Here is a 22,744-nt window from a genome sequence, read left to right as displayed (position 1 = left end):
AATGGCAGTTAGTAATATGAACACTAACAGTGGATAGTTTTTGCACAACTTGGGTTTTTACCACTATTCCATTTATTTCATAAACTGCAGATTTTTTATTCCGGTTAACCATTGGAAAGTTGAGTGAACAATTATAAATGAAAATATAAGTCAAACAAGTTTCCTTTATAACATGGAAGGAGTATGTAACAGTGCATGTCTGACATCCTATTAGCTGGTTGGGTGGTGATGGCAGAGTCAAACTCTAGGCTGTCCTTTAACTTTACATGCACTATTTAACTTTCATCCCATGACACAGAGCAGCATGTGATGCCTCAAAATTTCTCTGCTGTTAACTTCCTGCTAGAGGAGGTTATTTTGCCGGAATCAAAGATATGATTCTTGCTAAGAAAGGTACTCAGATACTATAAATTCGTAGCAAAGAATAGTGAGTATATTTTTAGTAAATGTTAAGTAACATGCAAATGTAGAAAATCTCAGTGTGTGCAAAAGCTTTTGGCTGCTAGTGTACATGTGAGGTCTGTCTGTCTGTCCATCCATCTATGCTTGGTCCTCTTCAGATCACACATGCAAACACACATTTAGAGTTGGCAGTTCACACGGCATTGGGCTTCAGGAGGAAACCCATGCAACATGGGGAGAATGTGAATTGTACACGTACGGAGCAGGAGATGTGGTGGGGCAGGTGTGACGGTGTCACCCCCTGTGCTGTAATGTGGGGCATACTTTGGGCACGACGCCTGGGGCAGTGCGTGTCTCTATCTGACACCGGGCCTCCAGCACACAAAAGAGCACAGCCCGGCAGAAAAAGGTGATGTTTTCTGCTGGAGGCTCCCTGGCTGGATGTCTGTTCATGGGGCACTTGGGGAGCTTTTCCTTGGATGTTTTGGAGCGTGGAATGTGTGAGGAGCTCTGTTCCTTTCCACTTTAGATGGATACGTGTGGGGGCCGCGTCCCAGCGGAATCCCAAACAGGTAGGGCACTGGTGGCTTCCCAAGCCTTTGGTACATATGGGGCACCCCAACAAGCTCACTAAAGGGCACACTAATAAGCACACTCAAGTGCACAATAATTAGCACTCCAGTGAGCACACTAACCAGTACCCTAATGTCATGAAATTGTGATATTTCACGCATTAACACACTGAATGCTGTCTCATGTTTGTCACGACACGTTACAGACATCCAGTGCAGCAAGCACAAAGATTGGAGGAAAGGCTCGCTCGATGTCAGGTCCACCACCTCTCGGGGAAGTGATGGTAAGCCCGTTGCCCCACCTGTCCATCTCTCCCCTAAGCTTGTCACTGTCATGTCCACGCTTCAGCCACAGAAGCTCGTTCCTCATTTCGCTTCTGATGGCAATTTTCTTTGCCGCAGGCAGCTCACAGAAACGGCACTCTTCTATGGCCCGGATTCACTCCATGACCATTGAGGCCCCCATTACCAAGGTGGGATTCCGAGGGACCCCGCAGGTCCCGGCCTTGGGCCATAGAGTCGCAGCCTGGACATGATACCAGCCCCTCTGCATGTCAATACGCCCAGGTGATCAACATCATCAATGCGGCCCAGGAGAGCAGCCCCGTGCCGGTGGCCGAGGCCCTGGACCGCGTGCTGGAGATCCTGCGAACTACAGAGCTCTACTCCCCCCAGCTGGGCAGTAAGGAGGAGGACCCCCACACCAGTGACCTTGTCGGGGGGCTGATGATGGTGAGGAAAGCTAAACCTGACGGGCCTTAGTGCTTTTCAGAAGTTTGGTCACAAGCAATAGTAAATGGTTTCTGACAGACAAGAGAGACCAGTTTTAAGTGCAGATGATGGGTTGTGTGGTCCGTCTGTCTGTCAATACGTGTGTCCCTGTGTCTTGTGCCCATCTATGTATCCTGTGTCTGTGTCTGCTTGTCTGTGTATCCTATGTCCTGTGCCTGTGTCCTGTGTCTGCTTGTCTGTGTATCCTATGTCCTGTGCCTGTGTCCTGTGTCTGCTTGTCTGTGTATCCTATGTCCTGTGCCTGTGTCTGTGTCTGCTTGTCTGTGTATCCTATGTCCTGAATCGGTGCCCTTCTATTTACCCTCTATCCGTGCACTTGTCTATGCTTGTCCCTGTCCCTCTGACCTGAATGTCAGAGTGCTGCCGCATGCCCCAGCTGAATCTAAGTGGGGGCACAGGAAGCACCAGACTGTCCTCTGATGCTTGTACAGCTCATAACAGACACTCTGCTCCTTGGCTGGACAGCTGGTGGGGGTTTGTTAGGGTCACTTCCATTTCTGTACCGGACTCTTTTGTCCAAAACTCCTGCCACACTCAGTCAAACCACCCCAGCGCAATGTTTGCACCCTCCACCCACGAGGATGACCTTGTGCTTTACACACTGTTCTCCACTAAGAGCCTGCAGGAACACTTGTATATGTACACACACACACACACACACACTCGTGAGAAAATGGAATGGAAGAAGGGGCATCACATATTACTGGATAATTCATGGACTATCTTCTATGCGTAATTCTACATTTGAAACATGCAGCTCCAGACAGAAGCGCGGAGCTGTTTATAATCCTGTGAGATGTTTTGTAAGCTCTCTTCACACCTCCCACTGATCTGTGACACGTTGCAACTTCAAAGGGAGCCGAGCTCTTGGCTCTGGGTTCAGTGGTTCTGTTCCACGTCTGGCCGTGAGCACATCTGGCCGGGACTGATTCAGCTGCTGCTCGCTGTCAGACGTTTTGGTTTGTTCCCCCCCCACCCCCCGCACCCCCACCCCCCACAGGACGGCTTGCGGAGATTGTCAGGAAATGAACACATCCTCGCCACCAAACGTAAGGCCCGGGATGCATGAGTGTCACTTGCAGCTGGCAGGCAAGCAGGAGAGGTGTCAAAGTATCAAATGTGTTTCCAAGTCCATGTCTGTAGTGGTTTTAATTGCCTGACATATTATTTCATCATCAAATCTCAGGCTTGTGTGACTTACAAGTTCTGTGTGTGTGTGTGTGTGTGTGTGTGTGTGTGTCGGCCCACATGCACATGCATCCAGAGTCCCAACATGGCCCCAGTCACATGATCACCCCGCTGTCGCTCACCGACATCCCCCAGCGTGTGGCCCAAGCCATGGAGAACGAGGAATCTTGGGACTTTGACATCTTCAACCTAGAGGCGGCCACCATGAAACGGTGAGGAGTGGAGTGGGTGGGCAGCGCATGAGGGGCCTCTCCTATCTGCCAGCTGATGCTTCTTCCTAAAGGCATCTCCCTGATTGCCTGTGGGTGTCCTGTGGGCGGGGCCGGTCGCTCCCCCTCCGTTCTCTTCCAGGCCGCTGGTGTACTTGGGGCTGAAGGTGTTCTCACGCTTCGGGGTTTGTGAGTTCCTCCACTGCTCGGAGGCGACGCTGAGGGCCTGGCTGCAAGCCATCGAGACCAACTACCACAGCGGGAACCCGTACCACAACTCCAGCCACGCCGCTGACGTCCTGCACGCCACCGCCTACTTCCTGTCCCGGGAGCGTGTGAAGGTGAGTCCTCGAACCGGACCCCCCCCCACTAGCACTCGGTGGTTTGAGCGCTGTCGGCCGTTCATGCAGCGCTGTGGAGCAGAATATGACCTTAAGGGATACGGCACTGTGCAGAATTCTTAGTCTATTAGGGCGCTTTTCCACCGCACCAGGTACCATACTTTCGGTACTTTCGGTACTTCCATAAAGTACCAAAAGTATGGTACTTCTTTTGTGTCAGTTTTCCACTGGCATAAAAACTGGTACCGGCGCCAAATGACATCATCAGTGATCGCCCCTGACTTACATCATCACGAAGCGCGACGCGGTATTTCTTTCGCTGAATTCAAACATGTTGTTATGATCCTTCACTTTCCTGTAGTCCAGCTTAAGTTTTTTGATTTTCAAGCGGCATTGTTCGGTGTTTCACGTGTGCCCCATTTCTTCCAAGCGGCCTGCTGTTACGACAAATACTTTTTTATTCCGAGTCGTGTCATCCAAATCCCGCTGGATCTGTTCATCCTACCATATGGCGATTTAAAGCCTGTGTTTCCTCGTTTGTCCATCCTTCCATTTTACTTTTTAAAATATTTTTGTTTCTACTGCTTTTTATTTAATTTCTCGCTGTTCGCTGTGTGTATTTTGTGTTTCAGCGGCAGGCTATTTGCATAACCAATCGACAGCAAATACATTTGTAAGTCCCACCCCAAAGTACCGATGTACCAAAGAAGTACCCCAGCTGGTTTGGCACTTTTGGTACTGGAACTTTAGGTACTGGTACTCGACCGGAAGTCAATGGAAAAGCGAAAGTACTTTGTGCGGTGGAAAAGCGCCCTTAGAGAAAATGTTTAAGCCTCTTTATCTGTGTGGGAAATATAAAATGGTTAAAAAAAAACAAAACATAATTTAATTTAAATCATAATTTATAACATAATTTAACATTACAGCATTAGAACACATGCAAATGAACAGTAACACAAAAAATAAACAAGAAGTTCTGTCCTCCAAAAAATGAGTGATATCTTGTTGGACGGCTAGATGAAGCCCACTTCAGTTCTCAAACAGCCATTCCGTGTATTCACATTCACCACTAGCTCACTTAAATAATGAACTTGGTGAAACATATTCATGAGGTGTCATTTAGCCTGACATGGTATTCTAGTAGTCAAGTCGACAAATGCATGGTTATATTGGATAGCTACTGCAAACACTGCGGTGACTTCAACAGAGGTTTTGAAATGGCCAAGCCGACACACTCTGACAGACACTGCATAGTTTAGCATCAACTTGAAGATCATTTAAACATTTTCTTCGACTGCCTAAAACTTTTGCTGTATAGTGCTCTCAGCCATGGGACTTAAACCTACGACCTTCTGGACATAACCCAAATATAAATCATCCTTAGCCATTTCAACCTGCTTTGTCTCCTCGCACTGGGTTTCCTGCAGGCCAGCCTGGACCCCATCGACGAGGTGGCGTCTCTGATTGCGGCCGCGGTACACGACGTAGACCACCCGGGCCGCACCAACTCCTTCCTGTGCAACGCGGGCAGCGAGCTGGCCGTCCTGTACAACGACACGGCCGTGCTGGAGAGCCATCACACCGCCCTGGCCTTCCAGATCACCACCCGCGATGGAAAGTGCAACATCTTCAGGAACATGGAGAGGTCAGCTCCCTAGCTGAAGAGCTGCTTAAGTACTAGTTTTAATGGTGATGAAATTGTATAAACTGTGGGGTGGGGGGGGGGACAGACGGCTTCCTAACTGAATGTAGGTTATATATAATGTTGACATTAAAGTGGCTCAGTGCATAGCATCCCTGCCTTGTTCAGTTCTGCCCCCTACACTGTGTGTGCAGCTTGCATGTCTCCCTGTGCTGTGTGACTTCAGTGGGTGCTGGTGGTTCCTCATGTAGCTAGAATATTTTGCTTCATTAAATTGTCTGTTGTGTGTGTGTGTGTGTGCATGTATGTGAGTGCGTGCATATATGCGTGTGTTTGTGCACGCGGGGGTGTGCATGCATGTGCATGTGTCCGTGCCCTGCGATGGGCCTGGATCCCATACTGCCTCGTGCGCTCGTGCTTGGTGACACGTGGGTGTTTGTCAGATTGGCAGCGCGCCTTTTCGCTTTTCACAGGACTGAGTACCGCACGCTGCGACAGGCCGTCATCGACATGGTCCTGGCCACTGAGATGACCAAGCACTTCGAGCACGTCAACAAGTTTGTGAACAGCATCAACAAGCCGCTGGCTGCGCTGGAGGAGAACGAGGTGAGGATTCAGCGAAATCCACACTAATTGTGTGTGTGGGGGGGGGTCCTTGGTGGTATAAGGGGAACAATTGAGTGTGGGATGTAGTGAGATAAAGTTGCCCAGGACTGTCTAACATATGTGTGTGTGTATCCACACACATGCACGCACACATACACACGCATGCACGCACAGTTGAGAGTGAAGCTATCCGTCTGAGTGCCTCTGGAGTATTTTGGGGAGGGGGGGGTGTGTAAAGGGCCCAAATGGAGATGTGACACTTCTGCGGTGGGTGGGGCTTGAACCAGCGCCCTTCCAGTCATGAGCACAGGTCTAAGCTGCCGAAGTGTCCCTGCATGTGAGCGCTAGGCCATTGAGTGCTGAACCAGTGGGTCATTGCAGTGGAGGTTGTGGTCTTCGTGTACCTTGGACCAGTGGACCTTGGATTTCTCCTAATTCACCCTAATCTGCTGCATGGATCTGTTCTGTCCCACCATCAGGTGATATGACTCATTAAATTAACCTCCAGCCCATAATTAGTTGAGTCAGGTGTGTGGGAGGTGAGAGAATGCAAACACAGAGATTGGCTGGGGGTTCATGGGGAAACATTTGGGAACCTCTGGATTACAACGTTCTACACCCGCGGTTCGTGGTCCTGGGGGGCTCATTTTTGACAGTATAATGGTCACAGTTTTCTTGTAAACATGTAGTAATACATCTGATTATTTAATCATGCTGTACCTTGGAACCTCAGGGATGGAATAGGAAAAACTTCTAAAGAACCTTCTTACATTTCATATAATTGTGCTGATTTTCGCAGAATCATAATACATGTTGACTACGAATTTTTTATTTTTTCCCGCTGCCTTGAGCAGGTAATATGGGTTTTAAAAAATTGTGGATTAAAACATTAATGTGTCAATGGAGCATCACATTTTTACTTAGCTCAAGCATCCTGTTTATAATAAAAGCATGAGAAACTGGTTAGCTGTGGTATTCGGAGTCATTTTCCATACTTAGGCTGGTAAATCTACTTGGGGCAGCATCCAGATTTCCTAATCTGCTGGGCTGGATGATTTGAATTAGCAAACAGGGAGGCAAAATAAAGGCTGTATTGATGTTACCATCCCGCTGAGGCTTAGAGCTGCAGTGAAATGACTTGGGCCGAAAAGAGTCGATCGATTTAACTGGAATTCATTACAGCTTTAACTTGGACTCTGTTTATGGCACACGACCAATCTGGGTGACTGGATTCAAATTTCTTATATAACATCCAGTGCACAGGACTTGTGTGATTGATAAGTGTTCATAAGTTCATAATGTGACGTCTGGTAAGTTCCAAACTGCTTTAATTTCAATTCATGTACATTGTCATTGTTTGAATCCAAACAATTTTATTAAGAAGCTTTTTGTTACCAAGCCTTTAAGAGGTTTCTGTGGCTTAAGAATGGAATATTGCTCTTGATACTACAAAAGGCTTATCCTTCTGATTACCTGTGGTATATGATTCGCCCCTGATTCACGCAAACCTTAGTGCTCCTCAGGTTGGATTGAAAGACCCTGTGGAGCGTTAGTGCTTCACTGTACAGACCTGGTGTTTCCCCTTCAAGGTCACTTTGTGTGAGACTCATGATCCCATCAAATGCAAGTCGCGTTTCATCGGACTCTTCCTTGCTGGTTGTTTTTACTTTCTCCCCATCCTCTGCCACCTTCTCAATGCCTGACAGGGAAGCGGGGAGGAGTCCATGAAGACGATCCTGACGTCCCCCGAAAACCGGATCCTCGTGAAGCGCATGCTCATCAAATGTGCAGACATCTCCAACCCGTGTCGGCCGCTGCGGCTCTGTGTGGAGTGGGCGGGCCGCATTTCCGAGGAGTATTTCGCTCAGGTGACAGGCTTTTTGCCACCGCGCTTCCTGAGTCACGGTTTGGTGTCTGTGCACACGGCAGTAGTTACACCACAGTCTCCCTCCGTGTGTAGACAGAAGAAGAGAAGAGTCAGGGGCTGCCTGTGGTGATGCCCGTGTTCGACAGGAACACCTGCAGCATTCCCAAATCCCAGATCTCCTTTATTGACTACTTCATCACGGATATGTTTGATGCCTGGGATGGTATGTCCCTTTCTACCTGTTTTATTTTATGCTGTGTTCCAATAACCTCAAAGGTAGTGAGTTGGAGCTGGGAATGACATCACACCTGAGTTAATTGGATGATGAAGGGTGCAGCAAGTCGGAATTCAGATTTCAGAGGGCACTCCAGTTGAAATTTCCGACTAGGAACTCAGAAATTCTCACTTCCCAGTTCAAATGGGACGCAGTGTTGGTGCTGTCAAAGGAGTGATGCTCCCCCCCCCCGCCCCCCCCCTTGAGGTTTATATACTGGGTAGGGAAGGAGCCCATGAATTCGCTAGCAATGCATGTGGCTACACCTGTGATCATGTTCAAATGAGACTGCAGGCTTCTCTCTGTGCTCCTGCAGCTGAAGTTCTCCTGCCGTGTTTGGAGCCCCTTCTGATTCAGCATGTGCCTGTTCCCTTCACAGCCTTTGCTGACCTTCCCAACCTCATGCAGCACCTAGACAACAACTTCAAGTATTGGAAAAGCCTAGATGAGCGCAACCTGCGCAGCCTGGCCCCCCCACCGGAGTAGCTGTTTTGTGGCGCCTGCGCAGCCTGGGACCCCCCCCAGAGTAGCTATCCTGTAGCGCCCACAAAGGCGGCTGTGGAGAAGGAGCAGTTCCTTTGTCCTCTAGCTGCGCATTGTTGCAGATTGTGACCGGGACACAGGCACAGCCCCCACGTTATGGAATCGCCCAGAAGAGGTGGCGACGGACGACTAAAGCCCCACAACTTGAATGGGCCGACGTTGAGGATAAGCGGGGCATGGAGTGGGGTGGCGGGGGGGTTTGCTGACCAGCCCGGAGAGGAGATGGCTGCCTCCCTGGATGCCTTTGTGGGGTGTGAACGGGAATGTGAGAGACTGGATGATCTGTCACACAGGATCCATGCTGTAGTACTGCAGTGTGTCCCTACTTTTGCCTGTTTCTGTTTAATCCCCTGATTTTTTTTGTCCCCCCCCCCCCCCCAAACTGTTTCAGTATAAAGCATCCAGCTGGGAGTCTGTAGAGTTGGCTTCTCAGTTTGGGGCCGTCATCGTAAGGCCCACAGATGGATTTTTCCATCCTGCCCATTGACTTTCGGCCAACATGTTCGGTGTATTTATTTTCTTGTAGGCGTTTGATATTTCCTGCGAGGTTAGAGAATTGACTCATAAATAATAAACTTAATGAAAAATAAGTGCTAAGCCAAAGCCTTGAGGTTCGTATCCGTCAGCATACATTTCATTGATACCTATATGTTTATTTTTGCAATGTAACAGGATACCTTTTATGATGCACTGTAAACGACAATGAAAATGTACAGCTGGGACACCCCATGCTGGGCCTGGTCACATGACCACGTGAGTGTGGGTGTCCCTGTGGTCCGTCTGGACGTGTGATGCCTGAGAGATGCTGCGAAAGCGCGTGGCTTCCAGTGACCGAATCGTGAATGAAAGTGTTCAGGACTTGAATTAATTTTTTTGTACTTGATGATATAATCTACTGAGAAAACTGCCTTATTTTATACTATATTTATACACTGTATCCCACTGTGTAAATACAAAGAATGTCTGGACTTGGTAATTTAGTCAGAAGTAGTATTATGACAAAGCTATTTTTATAGACTGTTTGGATTTGACACTGGAGTAACAGAAGAGACCATAAACCGTGCAGAACTTAAGACTGTTGTCAGAGTTTTATTCCCAGTTCATCCAGACAGATGGATCATCCACCACTGATTCATGTTAGAATGCTTTTGTGGAAAGTATCCCTTTCAGATACCCGTTGGTCTTCTAGCATTTATATACATCAGCTCACTGTAACTCTTTCTGGTTACGTAAATGAGGGCTGATTTTTTTTTTTTGTACTCAATCAGGGCTTTTTTGATTGGCAACTACTTCTGAGCTGGAAGGGGTGGAGAGACGTGTTCCACAAAGCAAGCCTTCATTAGCCAGATATCTTAGGCCATATTTTCTAGTAGGAATGTTATTTACCTCACTTCCTTTTGGACAGTTTTCACTTTTGGCTTAAGTTATCCAGCTAACTGGGAAATCCTGCTTTGTGGAACACCCGCCAGGCCAACCAGAAAAAAAAACAGGCTTTGACTAATTCGCTAACTGAAGTAATCAAACTTTTTCTAATCATGGTAGTACTCGTGAATATCCTCCCCAATCCGTTTCTGTGTTTTGCGTTCTGTGGTGTCAGGCAGCGGTGGCCAAGCCCCGTCTTCCGCTAAGGGTCTTGGTGTAGTAAAGATTATCACCAGGTTCCCGTTCTGTGACTGTTTGGCCAACACTAGTACACATTCACGTGTCCCTGATAGAACTTCATTAAAAGAGATCATGATTGCCAGGTCTAATGCTCCCTTCTGCTCTAAATGTGGCCTTTATTCGACCAATGACTCTACAGCAGTGTTTCCCAACCCAGTCCTCAGGGAACCCCAGCAGTCCACATTTTTGCTTCCTCTCAGCTCCCAACGCACCTATACCTGGTATGCTGTGTTCCTGATTGGCTGGGAGGGAGCAAAAACATGGTTCCCCGAGGACTGGGTTGAGAAACACTGCTCTACAGGACACTGCCTGCAGCTGTTAATAATCCTGCCTGTAGGTCTTGACCTCATGAAGAAGTTCGCTAACTCGAATTTCTAGTTCCAGTAATAAATATGTAATACTATCCACTATTTTTTTTAGCAGAGATTAATAGATCATATATATATACAGTATATATCTCCTAAGGTTTCTCCTCTGTAGGTGTTGAGGCTCACTTTGGTCAAATAAAACTGCAGTGATACATTCATTTGAACTGAAATGCTTCTCCTCATCAGGATTTATGGATTTTACTATAGAGATGTCTTGATTACTGTCCTCTCCCAAGAGGTAATTAGTACATTTCATACCTGTGATTATCCTTTGCATCCAGGTATGGACTGATGATGGCCACTTGTTAAAAGTACTACATACTGTGTGGGATAGTGAGTTTGTTTTTGTCAACGTTTTACTCAAACCAGGAGAGCACACAGATCCCAAACAGCCATTTGTGGCCTGTCTTTTGTCCTGCCTCCACTCCGTCATCCTTCCTCATGTTTGTTTGGATGACCTTCCCGGACCTTGTTCCTTAGAACCTGAAGAACTAAGCAGAACCATAAATAATTCTGAACCGCGGCCCTGCAGTCTGCAATTCCTCAACAAGGAGGGTTTGTCAGTGACAGCTTGCCAGAGGTGTCTAGATTTATTGGGTTTTGTCTTTCGTGTTAGTTCCCCTTATTTCCTTTGACCACAATAGACCTTCTGTGACCTGCTTGCCTACATACTAATGTTGGAAACATCAAGCCTTTCTCCAATTCATCACCAGTGAGTCTCTTTAAAGGAAGAAACCAAGAAACATTGCTTTGTGGTTCTTGGTACCATGAGGTGACTTTGCAACAGCAACCCTAACTTCTTATATGATGATGGGTAGCCCTTGCTCAGGTATACAGACATGCATGCATCTGGACAAGATTATTAACCACTAACCCCCACTTTTAGCAATAGGATAAATCAACCGTAATAATATGAGCATAACCTGTGAAAGGGCTTCTGGCCTGTAAATGAATAAAATTCACAAAAACGTAGTTAACCGTTAGAATGCTTCCAAAAAGGCCCATATTTAAAAGAAAAACATCCGAGTCCATTTCAACCAGACTTAATGCTGGTGTGAAAACACCCGAAATCACCAGCAAAGGGGCTCGATGGATGGAAAGTGCGCGTCAATCACCGTGAAACGTCAAGTTCCACCACCATTAACATGACGCTGATAATATTTTTTTTTCAATCATACTTTCTCTTTAGAAGCTTCAACCAATAATTCTTACCGCCATTTATAATTCTCGAAGCTGTCTGAGATAATTTTTAAGTAGGTGGTTATTGTTAAGCTACTTGGTATAATTGGTGGGGTCCCTGTATCTGCTACTTGTGTTTCTGTCTAATTTAAGGCGGCGTTCAGGCCGCGGCTTTAATGGGGATAAACGCGGTAACTAAACTTTTAAATCTCTGAGTGTGGAGTGGGAGGGGTTTATAACGAGGGTGAGGGATAGGCGATAGGGTGTCAGGCCCCTCCTGATAAACCCCTCCCTCCCGACATTGCCCCTCCCACTCCCGAGGGTCGGCGGTGTAGCAAGTCTCCCTGCAGGCATCCCTGTCATACACCTGGTGCGAACGGGGAGCGATTAGCGGACTTATAGGTGTTTGGACTTGGGTTCTAAAAATTCGGTTTATCAAAACTGACCTGCAATATTTCGGTGCTAAATAGTTTGACGATTATACGGTCACACGAGGACCGTGACGCAAGCACTTCATCACACCCCACAGCACACAGTAAGGCGCTAAAAACAGCGAGTCCTGCTTTGGGCTGAGAGACGAGCTGAATGCTGGAGCCTCGGGGTTGTCAACTTCGGTCAGCTGCCTGGCGTGATTCTGCACACATATGCACACGCATTTACATGTACGTAACTGTTTTATTACCTTGTAAAAAATCTATACGGCTTGTTAACTACCCCAGCGCTTTTGATGCAGCTAATTTTAGGTTTATAATGGAATTATATAGATTTGCCGTAGTAGTTCTTGCGTGAGAGTTTGCAACCCTGGCGCCTTAAGGGTTATTTTAATTGATTAAGTATTGAACAGCGGTTGGATGAAATTCTAATTAAGCTTTATGCAAGCAGACTTGCATAATTAGTCTTAAATTTAGCAAAGGGCATCCATTACGGGAACAATTGAAACATACTGTCACGCCCATTCCTCACGGAGTGCCCTGTCCACTTTCCCTAAGTAGACTAGCTGGAGCCCTGTGTGATAATTAGTGAACTGCGCAGGGCTCGGCCTCCGGGACTGGAGTTTGACACGCCGGTCTTAATGATTTAAGTTTTGTTTAAGTGTTTGGATTAATTTATCAGTTTTGTGCTTGTCAGACGGAGAATTAGATGCAGCGGTGTCCAAAGTTTATTCGTCTCATTGAATTTATTAAATTTTAAACAATTCCACGGTGGTTCACCTCACCCTGGACAACTTCATTTGACTATACGTGCCGTCATCTTTTAACAGCACACCACACCTACAACAACTATAGGTTCTAACCCTTCAGACGTATGATTGGCCTATATGTATGCCGTATTTATATAATATACTGGATTAAACAGTAGGCTCAGATTTTTCACATTGGATGCCATCAAAACGGAGGGCGGAAGCTAAACGGTAGGCCTACATGATCTGCACATAAAACCTTAAGATCAATTGAATCTTTTAAAATGTTATATCCGCCATTTATTCAATTTAAATATTATAAGTTCTTTGAAGATCCCACACTGCTATTTCAAAGGTTAAAATAAACCGCTGCTCTTCTTGATTTTCCCACGTGGAGGCGCATTACAGTAATGGAGCATAACATTATCAGACTCACCATGCAGGGTTAACTACCTCCTGTTACCCACACACAGATTGGGGGGTTTGCAGACATGCAAGCTCGGATCTACAGAAACCTGATCGGAACGGCTTTCACAGACTGGATTGGAGATCTATTCTGTTTTCGCGGTTTTTCTTTAATCATAAGTACATGTTAAATATCTGCATGTTCATTGACTGCAACATTGCTAATACTGAGATCATAGGCAGGTGAAGTTCAGCCACGATCTATCAGATACTGCCAAAGGCGCATCACACCGGTAATCACGTTTTGATTAGCACCGTAATTTAATGTGAGGGTAAAAAAAGAATATTCAAGCGGGATATGCAAATATAAAATTTGTTGTTAATGTTATTAAGCTGCTACATATAAATTGGCCAATCTGAGATTTGACTTGGTGTAAAGTGGCATTCTAGCACAAGTATCTAAACTAAATGCACCACGATGGAGACAAACGAGTGACTGGGTGACACTACCGGCCTCAAACTTAAGGGGGAGATATGTTGCCGTTTATCTCGGGTTGTATTCGCTGATCAGCGTTACAGTACATGGTAAGAGGTATTGACGGGTCATCCAATCTATTTACAGTGGCGTCAGTTTTCTTTGCTGTTTATTTTGACGAGAATAATCCATGTGTTTGCCAGTGGATGAAAAAAATCTTACATGACGCAAACCTAAATTATAGCTACTGCTTTAGATGACCATCTGGTAGCTATTCTGCATTTTTGGGCTCAATCCATTAACCTGGGTCCTTAGTAGTGAGAGCACCAGTGATCAGGGTTAATATCACCAGTAATGGTTCCAGTTCGCTTTATCTTTTACAGTCTATCACACTATTCACCTTTTATTTTTCCTCCAGTCTTTATATGGAGTAGTCTGAGAAACACAAAGATTTGCGTAGCCTATGTACAGAATATCCCTTTATTTCTTTAATAACCGGCGTAACTGAAACCTTTTAATAAATAGTTGTGAAAAAGCTGGTATCAGACTTTTATTGATGTCAAAACATCAATTTGGATTATTATTTTATTGTTTAAGAAGAGGTAACCTAGATAAAGCCAAGGCAATATTAGAATTAAGGTTATTCGGGGACACACTGGGCTCTAATTCAGCTCTGTTAACACCATAATAAACACAGATGTGGACTATTTTGGTCATCTAATGACCAAAGTACCTGTGAGGTTTGAAATTCAAGCTAAAAACTTTTAGTATGTCCTTGGTTTGGATTCCTGAACGTCCCGCCTTGAGAAAAAGCATCGGGCATTTATTTGCAGATGTCTATGCCACGCTGAGGCAGACAGAGGCTGAGATCAGTTAAACATTGTGTAAGCAGGAGCAGCGATGCTGTTGTGGAGCGCGAGAGCGCCTGGGTTGTCCAAAGCAAAGCAGGGATGCACGTGGTGCAGGAAGCGGCACTGGAAGGTGTAGAGGTGCTGGGCCAGGTGTGCATTGAAGAAGGACAGCTTCCCCGCATCGTAGTCCAGCAGGACACCGACCCGCTTGGGATGAACCGTAATCCGGATTTCGGGGGTCCAGCCATTGTGCAGGAACTCATACTTGTGCCTAAGGATCACATGAGGACTGTTTTAAAGGCAGCAAGTTGTGGAGACCCTCTGCTACTTGCTGTGTGTACAGTCTTGACAGACTGATGCAAAAGTCTGTGGATTGCTGGTTTGCAGAACATTGGGTTGCCATGGGAACAGCCCTATCACTATATCGCTCAAGCAGATAACCTAATACCATCTTTCATTTGCTCAATATTGTTCCCATAATGCTCATGGGTTGGCTTAAAGGTTATTAATGGGTATTTTTATTACTCTTACCTGCCTTGTCTTTGGTGCAGCTATAAGTCCTACCATCTCTGGCATGTAGAGCACTCTCACCTGGAAGGTGTGATAACATGGCGCATGCACCAGGAGGTGCTGTTCCCCCCCAAGAAGCCGTTCCTCTGGGTGTCTTCATACGCCACGCCAATCCTGAACTCTGTCCTGTCCTCCACTTCCACCTCCCAGTAGTGCTTCCCTCGGACGGGGATCAGCTCTCCCAGCACCGCCACGCACCTGAAAGCGGGGGGCGGGGGGGAGGAGGGGAGGGAGGTCCATCTGCGACTACATCTGGTGCCCTGCTTCAGAGAGCAGACAGTCTGCCGGCAGGTGTATGCCTGCACTATGAGCTGCTCGCCCTGCTTTTTTATAACGATATTTTCAAACGTGAACTTTAATTATAAACAGCAGAAATATGCAGACAGGACCTTGATTCCCTTTAAACAGCAAGACTTTGTTAAACAGCCAAGATTGTAGTGATTTTTTACTACTTGTTACTTTGCCATTTTTCCTGATTACTTGATTACATTATGCAGTTTGATGTCTAATGTATTTCTTACATTTAAGTCATTAACTCCCCCATGCTGTTTTAGTGAGAAAGATGTAACGCTTTCTCCACGTGAACTGCATGAGTTTTCTGCTTGGCCTCGGAGGACGTACCGGGCAAAGGTATTGTCGCTGAAAACCATGCCGCTGAGGGGTAAGTCTTCGTCGGTGTAGAACATGGTGAGGCCATCGCTGGAGATGGACAGGCAGGGATGGGCAGTGTCTTCCAACAGGTGGAAGGATGTGCCTGCCGTCCCAAAGGGTGAAACCCAGCGCAGTTAGATGTGTGTGTGTGTGTGTGTGTGTGTGTTTGTACACACGTGCATCCATCTTCCAGGCACTTATGCAGGGATCCAACAGCTTAACTCAGCAGGAATAGACGCGCAGTTTCAAGGTTCAGTGGTGCTAGGTCATCTACATGCATGCTTTGGGTGATACTCTGTGGGTCCCTAGAAGCTGCAGTTTTAGCTGCACATGAATGACAGACAGTGTATTTTGGGGGGGGCATCCCACCTGTGGTTTGGATGATGATGGGCTCACTGCGCTCACTGGGACCCCCGATATTCACGGCCCTGACGCAGATGGAGTAGTGCCGACCTGGCTGCAGTTGGACAAGGCACTCGCAGGTGGGGACGGCCACTATGGACCTTGGGGGACATTAAGGAGGGGGTCACCGTACCGTACGTGCAAAATGAGTCTGCGAGGCATGGGTGGTATGGCGAACCCGCAGCGGGGCTGGCGGTCAGTGCTGGAGCAAAGCAGTGTGTGAATAACGGCATCACACATTCTACGCCCCACTGCGGCCCACTGGAATCCACCCATCTGAGCCCGCGTGTCCCGTCCGTCTCCCCCAGCCGAGGCTGCCTCACTCGGTCACGGCGTTGGCGCCTCCCTCAGCCCCGATCTCGCTCAGCTCCATGGTGTAGGAGTCCACAGGGTTGGCGTTGCCGGACTCCCAGCGGATCAGCGCCGCTTCGGGACAGCTGGCGCACTCCCGTGGCTTAATGATGGGAGGCGAGGGTACTGCGGTGGGGGGGGGGGGGATGCTTTCAGAGGCGGGACAGGGTCACCTAAAAGGAGGGGTCACCTGTGGAGGAGCCCCCTTACCCGTCATGTACACAGCCTTCTCGCTGGCGGGGCTCACGCCTGTGGTGTTTGTCGCCGTCACCCAGAACTCGTACTGTGCGTTGGGCAGCAGCTCCCTCACGGTGCAGTACGTCTCCTTTACCCTGATCTCCAACGCTGGGGGTGACAAGATGAGAGCAGCCATTGGCCACGTTGCGGGAACCACTGAACTTCCTGGACGAGCTGCCTACAGGGATCTTTCAGAGCCAGCAAAGTCCTTGAGATGAAACCTGACACTGGCTTTGACAAAAGCTCTGGCTGCTAGCCCAGTCCAGGTCTGGACTCCTCTTAATCGTCTGGATTTCACAGACACACTTTTCACCGGGACAAAGCATCATTCACAAATGCTCAGTGCTTATATCCTTGAGAGGTGTCCTGGGAGAGGTGAATCATGGGAAATAGAAAGCAGAGGAAAAGGAAGCGTGCTGATTCCGGATCTTTCTCAGCTTCTTCTCAACTCGTGTTTACTCTGTACCCCCTGCTTCTATCACCCAGCCCAAACACTTAAGGTTGTTTCACACCAAGTCTGATTTTTCCACCAAAAAAAAAATAAACAAATGACATCATTCTGAAATGAACAAACATATTTCAATGAAGTCTTTGATACGTAGTCTGACAATTTTGCATTTTCACGAGCCATCATTTTTTTTATTCGGAGAGACCTCGACTCAGCTGCAGTTTTCAATGTGATCAAAAGCAAACGACCAGTAGGATGTAAGCAACTTTTTTAAATAGGAACAAAACCTTTCATTTGGGTAACAACACTAGCCAGTAATGATGGCCGATACCATAGGTAACCCTGCCAATAGTGGTTCATATCTTGCTCCTTATAATAGTATTAACATTTAAATTATAAGGGGAAAAAAATGAAATTTTATCATTAGAATTGATTCTCAAAATAAAAACTCTCCGATCAAGAGAATGTCAATCCACATATCATTGCTAGCTGGTCTTATTTGATGGAAAAGGGTACGTTACGCTGTTTTGCAGCTGATCTGGTTGCTTGTTTGCTTATCTTTTTGTTTTAGTTTTGCTTGTTTTTCCTTAGTTTGTTAAGGTTTATAATATGCTTCAGGGATAATATTAAACCATGGCCCACAGTTTAATATATAACAAATGTATAAGTATTGGCAGGGTTACCTGTGGTATATTGTAGTACAATTTGTATTTTTGCTTGATTTATAAACCTATCTGTATACACTCAATATCCAATACCATCTGAGAGTCATTGTAAAGTTTAAGCTTTTTTTTAGAACTGAATGTATCAGTATCTTCACCTTTTTCTTTTCACTTGTTTGCAAAAAAGAAACCAGAAAAACTCATTGTCACTGATGCTAGCATGCGTCGCCAATTCCTTTCGTTATGCGAACTTTTCTCAATTTTTTGGCGAAAATTTTGCATCATGTTTGGTGTGAAAGTTACTGATCCGGCGAATTAGTGTCATTTTCTCGTGCTGCGTTCGGTGTGAAATGGCCTTAACACGTCTCAAAGATGGAGAGCACAGACCTCGAGCACAGACCTCGAGCACAGCCCACTTGAGCACACAGTTCTTGGTCAGACTTGTGAAGGCTGTTGGCCATTTTAGATACTGGGCGTGTCACACTGTCCTACCCCCCCCCCTTACCGTCTGGGGCCTGCAGGCCGGTGAACGTTGCATCATCCAGCACAGGATGGTAATGCAGGTCGTAGAAATCCACAGTGTCATTGGAGAACAGGCTCCAGCACACACGCGCCGACGTGCTTGAGGCTGAGTTGGGGACCTGGGGATTGATGACGGGGGCTGAGGGGGCTGAAACAGAACAGGGGTCATATCAATGGCTCAGTTATGCCCCTAGAGCAGCGTTTCCCAATCCTGTCCTCGGGGACCAATAGACGGTCCACATTTTTGCTCCCTCCCAGCACCTGATGGACTATCTATGGGTCCCTGAGGATTGGATTGGGAAACAAATTCATCAGTTTAAAGCAGGATTCTTCAACTCTGGACCTCGATTCCTAATCCAGGCCATGTTTTCAGTTCTCCCAGGTAGTTGTTTAATAATTACTGATTCTGATTGGTCAGAGGCGTCACACCTGACTGACAGGTAAAGGAAGGCTGGAAAACCAGCAGTGCTCGGACCTCGAGGACCGTGAGTTGAATAACCCTGGTTTAAAGGGACTGTGTCTTCAGACAGGGCTGAAACACATACAGTAGCACATCATAAGCTATATAACTCAAATTCTTTTGTTCCACGTAATTGTAAATGCTCTGAGAATAGTCAATTAATTGAGTATTCAAGGTTGTAAGGAAAGCTGGAGTCACTGAACCTGGGAGAATATTGACTGAATCCATCATTTGCTTAACATCTGAGAAATCCACTGGAGTATTTTCAAAGTCCATGGAGGATGACAGCTTGATTTCTGACTCATCTTGGGACAATTCTTCTATTCTGCTTCAAGACAATTGCATGTGTGCATTAATACCAAACCGTGAATGGGGGCCTGGAAGCATCACATAAATGTTAAATGTCACGACACACCTCACTCAGCAACCTATGACTTATTTCAGGAACAAGACTTGTTAAAAATCGGATGGAACTTTGTAAAAATGCTTCGAAAAGACAGAGAGGGTCAGACTCCCATCTTAGAAGCTAGTTCATGCATGCAGGTTAGCAGTCTCAGTAATCAGCTCCCTGCATGCTTTGCGGGCATTCCAATGCAACGGCCGACTTCGCTTGCGAGGGCTATTCCAGCCAACAAGCCATCTATACTCACGCTGAATAGCATAGGTCATATTACCTCCGTAATGCAGGTGTGACAGCCTGTTAAGAGACATTTTATGTTTTCAAATTAAAATCCAGATCCGTCTCTCTAATAGCACAGGGCTATATTAACATCATATGTTCCGAAGTTGCCAGTGGCGGACCTGCAGGAATGCCGTCTTGTCCTCGTCCCTGTAGATCTGCTGTGCCTCCTCTATCAGCTCCTTGGACACGTCCAGGGTTTTTCCACACTCCAGCAGCTGTGTGTACAAGGCCTCCAGCTTCAGCTTCTTGTCGTCCTGGAGCTGGGCGGCCCCCTGCTCGTTGCGCTGGGACAGGGCCTGCAGCACGTCGTTGTAGTGCTGCTCCAGGTTCTGCTCCTGCCTGCCAAAGTTCTCCTGCACAGATACGGGTCCAGTTCACCCCCATCTACCCGAGTCCCCTAACTAATGGCTTCTATGGACTATGTGATTTCAGCAATCGCATAAGCCACACTGTGCGACATATGATGTAATAAATATAAGTATTACATCAATGTAGACTGTACGATGATAACACCTACTGAACAGTAGGCTATGACGCGAGTCTATATACAAGACTAAGTGGTCATCAGCGTTGGTTGGTTAGTAGACGTCGGTCATAACAGCAGTCACATTGACAGCCAGTCATATAAAATGTCCCAGCCTATCTTTGGTCGTAAGACTGTGACAGTGTTTATCCTTGCACCTCTCTCACAGTGCCATGCAGGGCCACCATTTTGGAGGCACGGCCAAAGACATCGCCACGATTCTTTCACACTGGTAATCTTTCATCTGGGACGGTCAAAAACCGTACAGGGTAACGGGACTTAAGACCTCGACTGGAGGGGACTGGCCTTGAAATACCATTAGCACAGGCAATAAGGTGCCTCTCAATGTGCTATATAATAAATATGATTCAAATGATTGAAATCAAACAATACACAGTATAGCTGTCAAAGAGGAGAGATACACTGTATACAGAACAGTCATCCTGACTGAGATCAGAAACTGGAGATGGAAACTGTGGCCTTACTGAGGTGTGACAAAATATTCATCCTCCCTGATTGACCAGGTCTCCGAAAAATGCCTCACCTCACCTCACCTGACCAATGGGCAATGGACCATGTTTCTATGTTTCTAAATCTCCCCCGTCTGGATCTTTCTTTTTGGAGAGTCCCCACTAAACACCCCCAAGCATGAATTCTAGTGCAGTGTGACACTCCATCAACCCACTGATTAACAGGCATTCCATTTTTACTTCTACAGTGATGAATATCTCCTCCAAGTGGCTTGCAAAGTTCTCCATCAGGCCAATCTGCTCCTCCAGCTTGTGCATTCCCTTCTGAAGGTCTTCCTGGGGTGGAAGAGGGGATGTACAGCTGTAATCAGCAGCCCACAGGGAACACCACTAAGGGACATCATGCAGGGCTCTTTGTGACAAGTGATGATCCTACTACTTTTTAAAATAACTTCTGGGTATTGCATTTAAAAGTTATTGCCCTCTTTCACAACTGGGCAATATTCATTATTATTGTTTCATCAATACAGGGTCCTCACACTGTTTATTTCTTAATGGTTCCTCAAAACCTCGTTTATCCTACATTGTCAATGAAGAGGTCTCCCTGAACCCCTTCTGGACGTATGTCATGTTACCTTGACTTCGTCTGCCGCTCTGGATATCTGGATCACCCGATGGTCCTTGTGAGGTCCAAACAGCTTCTGGGAAGCCTGGGTGGGCACCTTGCAGTCCATGCAGAAGACGTCGGGGGGGTCTCTTTCACTGTGTCCCCCGAGCCCCTCTTTAAGGTCCACCCTGCTCCCACCCGCATCTTCCGTCGGTGGCCCCTCCTCCGTTTCACCCTCTTCCTCGAAAACCTCGTCGCTGAACACCGTTGCTCCCCTGAAGCTGGGTGATCGCGGCTCATCCTCGTCTGACGGGATGTAAGGCTCGAAGTGCAGAGACTCATTGGTGTCCACCGAGAAGCGCTGGAACGTGGAGGGTGGCGGAGTGACTCGTTTTTTTTCTTTTAGGCGTTTCTCTTCTGCGATCTTTGTCCTGCTCTGTCTGCCGTGTCGCTCCGCTTTCCCCGGGACACGCAGCTCTCTGTCTGGCTCTCCGTCAGCGCTGCCACCCCAAACCCCCCGCTGGTCCTCAGCGCTGCCCTCTTCTGCATTGTACAGATCCTGCTCCTGCATACTGACAGATCTGTCTTTTTAAGGGAGGCACGCCAGTTCTTTCTGCCCGAAGGACCTGGAGAGATCAGAACATTTCATGTTTTTATTGCGATCTAATACTGCAGAACAAAAAATGGTTGTCCTTAGTTTAAATAAATGTACTTTATTATACACTCTGAGACCCAAAACTGGAAAATGGAGTAATACAGTCTTATATGTTGTTGTAAGGCCTGTTACCAATTTAGTAAGCAAAAAAGCTTTACCTAAGCTTACAAAGAAATCATTCACACAAATCACTGATAATGATAAAAGAAATGCAGACACGTACTGTCCAATACACCACATAATGTCTACATTTTACAGCAGTACAATACGTAGTATAAACGGTATGGACACGATTACTATACTTAAACGTGGCCCTAGCGCCTTCCTAAAATAGATGTTATCAAGTTCGTAAAAAAAGTTATGCCGGTCAGCTCTTAGAAATTAATTTGAAACAATTCAAAACATGCCTAATGAAAACGCCGTCTCCAAGCAAAACACACTCACGTTGTCTGACTTAAACTCCGTCATACCTTGTCGAAATATTATGTTCGCGAAAAAAAAACAAAACTTTGTTTTTTGCCTTATTTGCGTTGAAGAAATGTTATGATACCTTGGTGCCGGGGAGCCGTTTCTGAGGATTTTGCTACTTTGACGTACTAAAGATCGTGCGCACGATGGCTGCTGGCGGTAAAATTAGCCGTCGTACTCATGCCTGCTTAGTAAGCGATGCGGCAGCTGCTGACAAATATAGCCGGGGGAGCAGTTACAGTCCTGGGCAGTGCCAGCCAGGACCGCTGCGTTTCGCTGGACATTAACCGTGTGCAGGAGCTGCAGTGATTAAATAAATAATAAATATATGTTAAACTCATGATGGACATTAAATTCTATCTATCTATCTATCTATCTATCTATTATCTTTTATCTTTTATTTATTTCGGCGGGGTTGGAAGCGGCATTTCGTGGATCCGGTGCCGAGACCTATCAGGCTTCCCCTCCCCCAGAAAGTGT

General features: G+C 46.6%; 2 protein-coding genes across 10 annotated transcripts in view; one reads left to right on the top strand and one right to left on the bottom strand.

Annotated features, from left to right (window-relative positions):
• The window catches only part of LOC111846750 (high affinity cAMP-specific and IBMX-insensitive 3',5'-cyclic phosphodiesterase 8A-like), a 30,185-nt gene extending 20,676 nt beyond the window's left edge, over positions 1 to 9,509 (top strand). For all 5 annotated transcript variants that reach the window (XM_023817280.2, XM_023817281.2, XM_023817285.2 and 2 more), the window contains 12 exons: positions 932 to 974; positions 1,181 to 1,258; positions 1,377 to 1,447; positions 1,542 to 1,706; positions 2,767 to 2,815; positions 3,031 to 3,166; positions 3,306 to 3,504; positions 4,932 to 5,149; positions 5,620 to 5,752; positions 7,459 to 7,620; positions 7,713 to 7,842; positions 8,273 to 9,509. In XM_023817280.2, the coding sequence (XP_023673048.1) occupies positions 932 to 974; positions 1,181 to 1,258; positions 1,377 to 1,447; positions 1,542 to 1,706; positions 2,767 to 2,815; positions 3,031 to 3,166; positions 3,306 to 3,504; positions 4,932 to 5,149; positions 5,620 to 5,752; positions 7,459 to 7,620; positions 7,713 to 7,842; positions 8,273 to 8,379 (1,491 nt within the window). In that variant the 3' untranslated portion in view covers positions 8,380 to 9,509. The remainder of the gene's footprint in view (positions 1 to 931; positions 975 to 1,180; positions 1,259 to 1,376; positions 1,448 to 1,541; positions 1,707 to 2,766; positions 2,816 to 3,030; positions 3,167 to 3,305; positions 3,505 to 4,931; positions 5,150 to 5,619; positions 5,753 to 7,458; positions 7,621 to 7,712; positions 7,843 to 8,272) is intronic.
• Positions 9,510 to 14,171: 4,662 nt separating this feature from the next.
• On the bottom strand, positions 14,172 to 22,486 carry LOC111846800 (fibronectin type III and SPRY domain-containing protein 2). 5 transcript variants are annotated; one of them, XM_023817386.2, is made up of 13 exons: positions 22,347 to 22,486; positions 21,170 to 21,767; positions 20,775 to 20,870; positions 19,661 to 19,894; positions 19,534 to 19,556; positions 19,063 to 19,187; positions 18,383 to 18,547; positions 16,741 to 16,875; positions 16,503 to 16,656; positions 16,147 to 16,280; positions 15,748 to 15,880; positions 15,148 to 15,324; positions 14,172 to 14,827 (listed from the first exon to the last, which is right to left on the bottom strand). In XM_023817386.2, the coding sequence occupies exons 2-13, from the start codon at positions 21,710 to 21,712 to the stop codon at positions 14,575 to 14,577; spliced, it is 2,172 nt and encodes a 723-aa protein (XP_023673154.2). In that variant the 5' UTR covers positions 21,713 to 21,767; positions 22,347 to 22,486; the 3' UTR covers positions 14,172 to 14,574. The 5 variants fall into 5 exon arrangements, with proteins under 5 accessions (XP_023673154.2, XP_023673153.2, XP_023673155.2 ...); XM_023817385.2 differs by having other exon boundaries at positions 22,241 to 22,464; XM_023817387.2 differs by having other exon boundaries at positions 22,267 to 22,464.
• Between the last annotated feature and the right edge of the window lie 258 nt (positions 22,487 to 22,744).

Source organism: Paramormyrops kingsleyae, chromosome 13 (genome assembly GCF_048594095.1).
Source record: "Paramormyrops kingsleyae isolate MSU_618 chromosome 13, PKINGS_0.4, whole genome shotgun sequence".
In the NCBI taxonomy this organism is placed as follows: Eukaryota; Metazoa; Chordata; class Actinopteri; order Osteoglossiformes; family Mormyridae; genus Paramormyrops; species Paramormyrops kingsleyae.
The sequence above is the reverse complement of the archived record's forward strand: the minus strand, read 5'-3'. Positions and strand labels throughout refer to the sequence as shown.

What these genes read in the sequence shown, in the direction of transcription:
- LOC111846800 (XM_023817386.2), bottom strand. Translation starts at nt 21,712, where the DNA reads ATGCAGGAGCAGGATCTGTACAATGCAGAAGAGGGCAGCGCTGAGGAC. An exon ending in TTCAGTCAATATTCTCCCAG is followed by an intron (nt 18,548 to 19,062) that starts GTTCAGTGACTC and finishes GTTCTGTTTCAG; the next exon opens with CCCCCTCAGCCCCCGTCATC. An exon ending in GGCGCCAACGCCGTGACCGA is followed by an intron (nt 16,281 to 16,502) that starts GTGAGGCAGCCT and finishes ATGTCCCCCAAG; the next exon opens with GTCCATAGTGGCCGTCCCCA.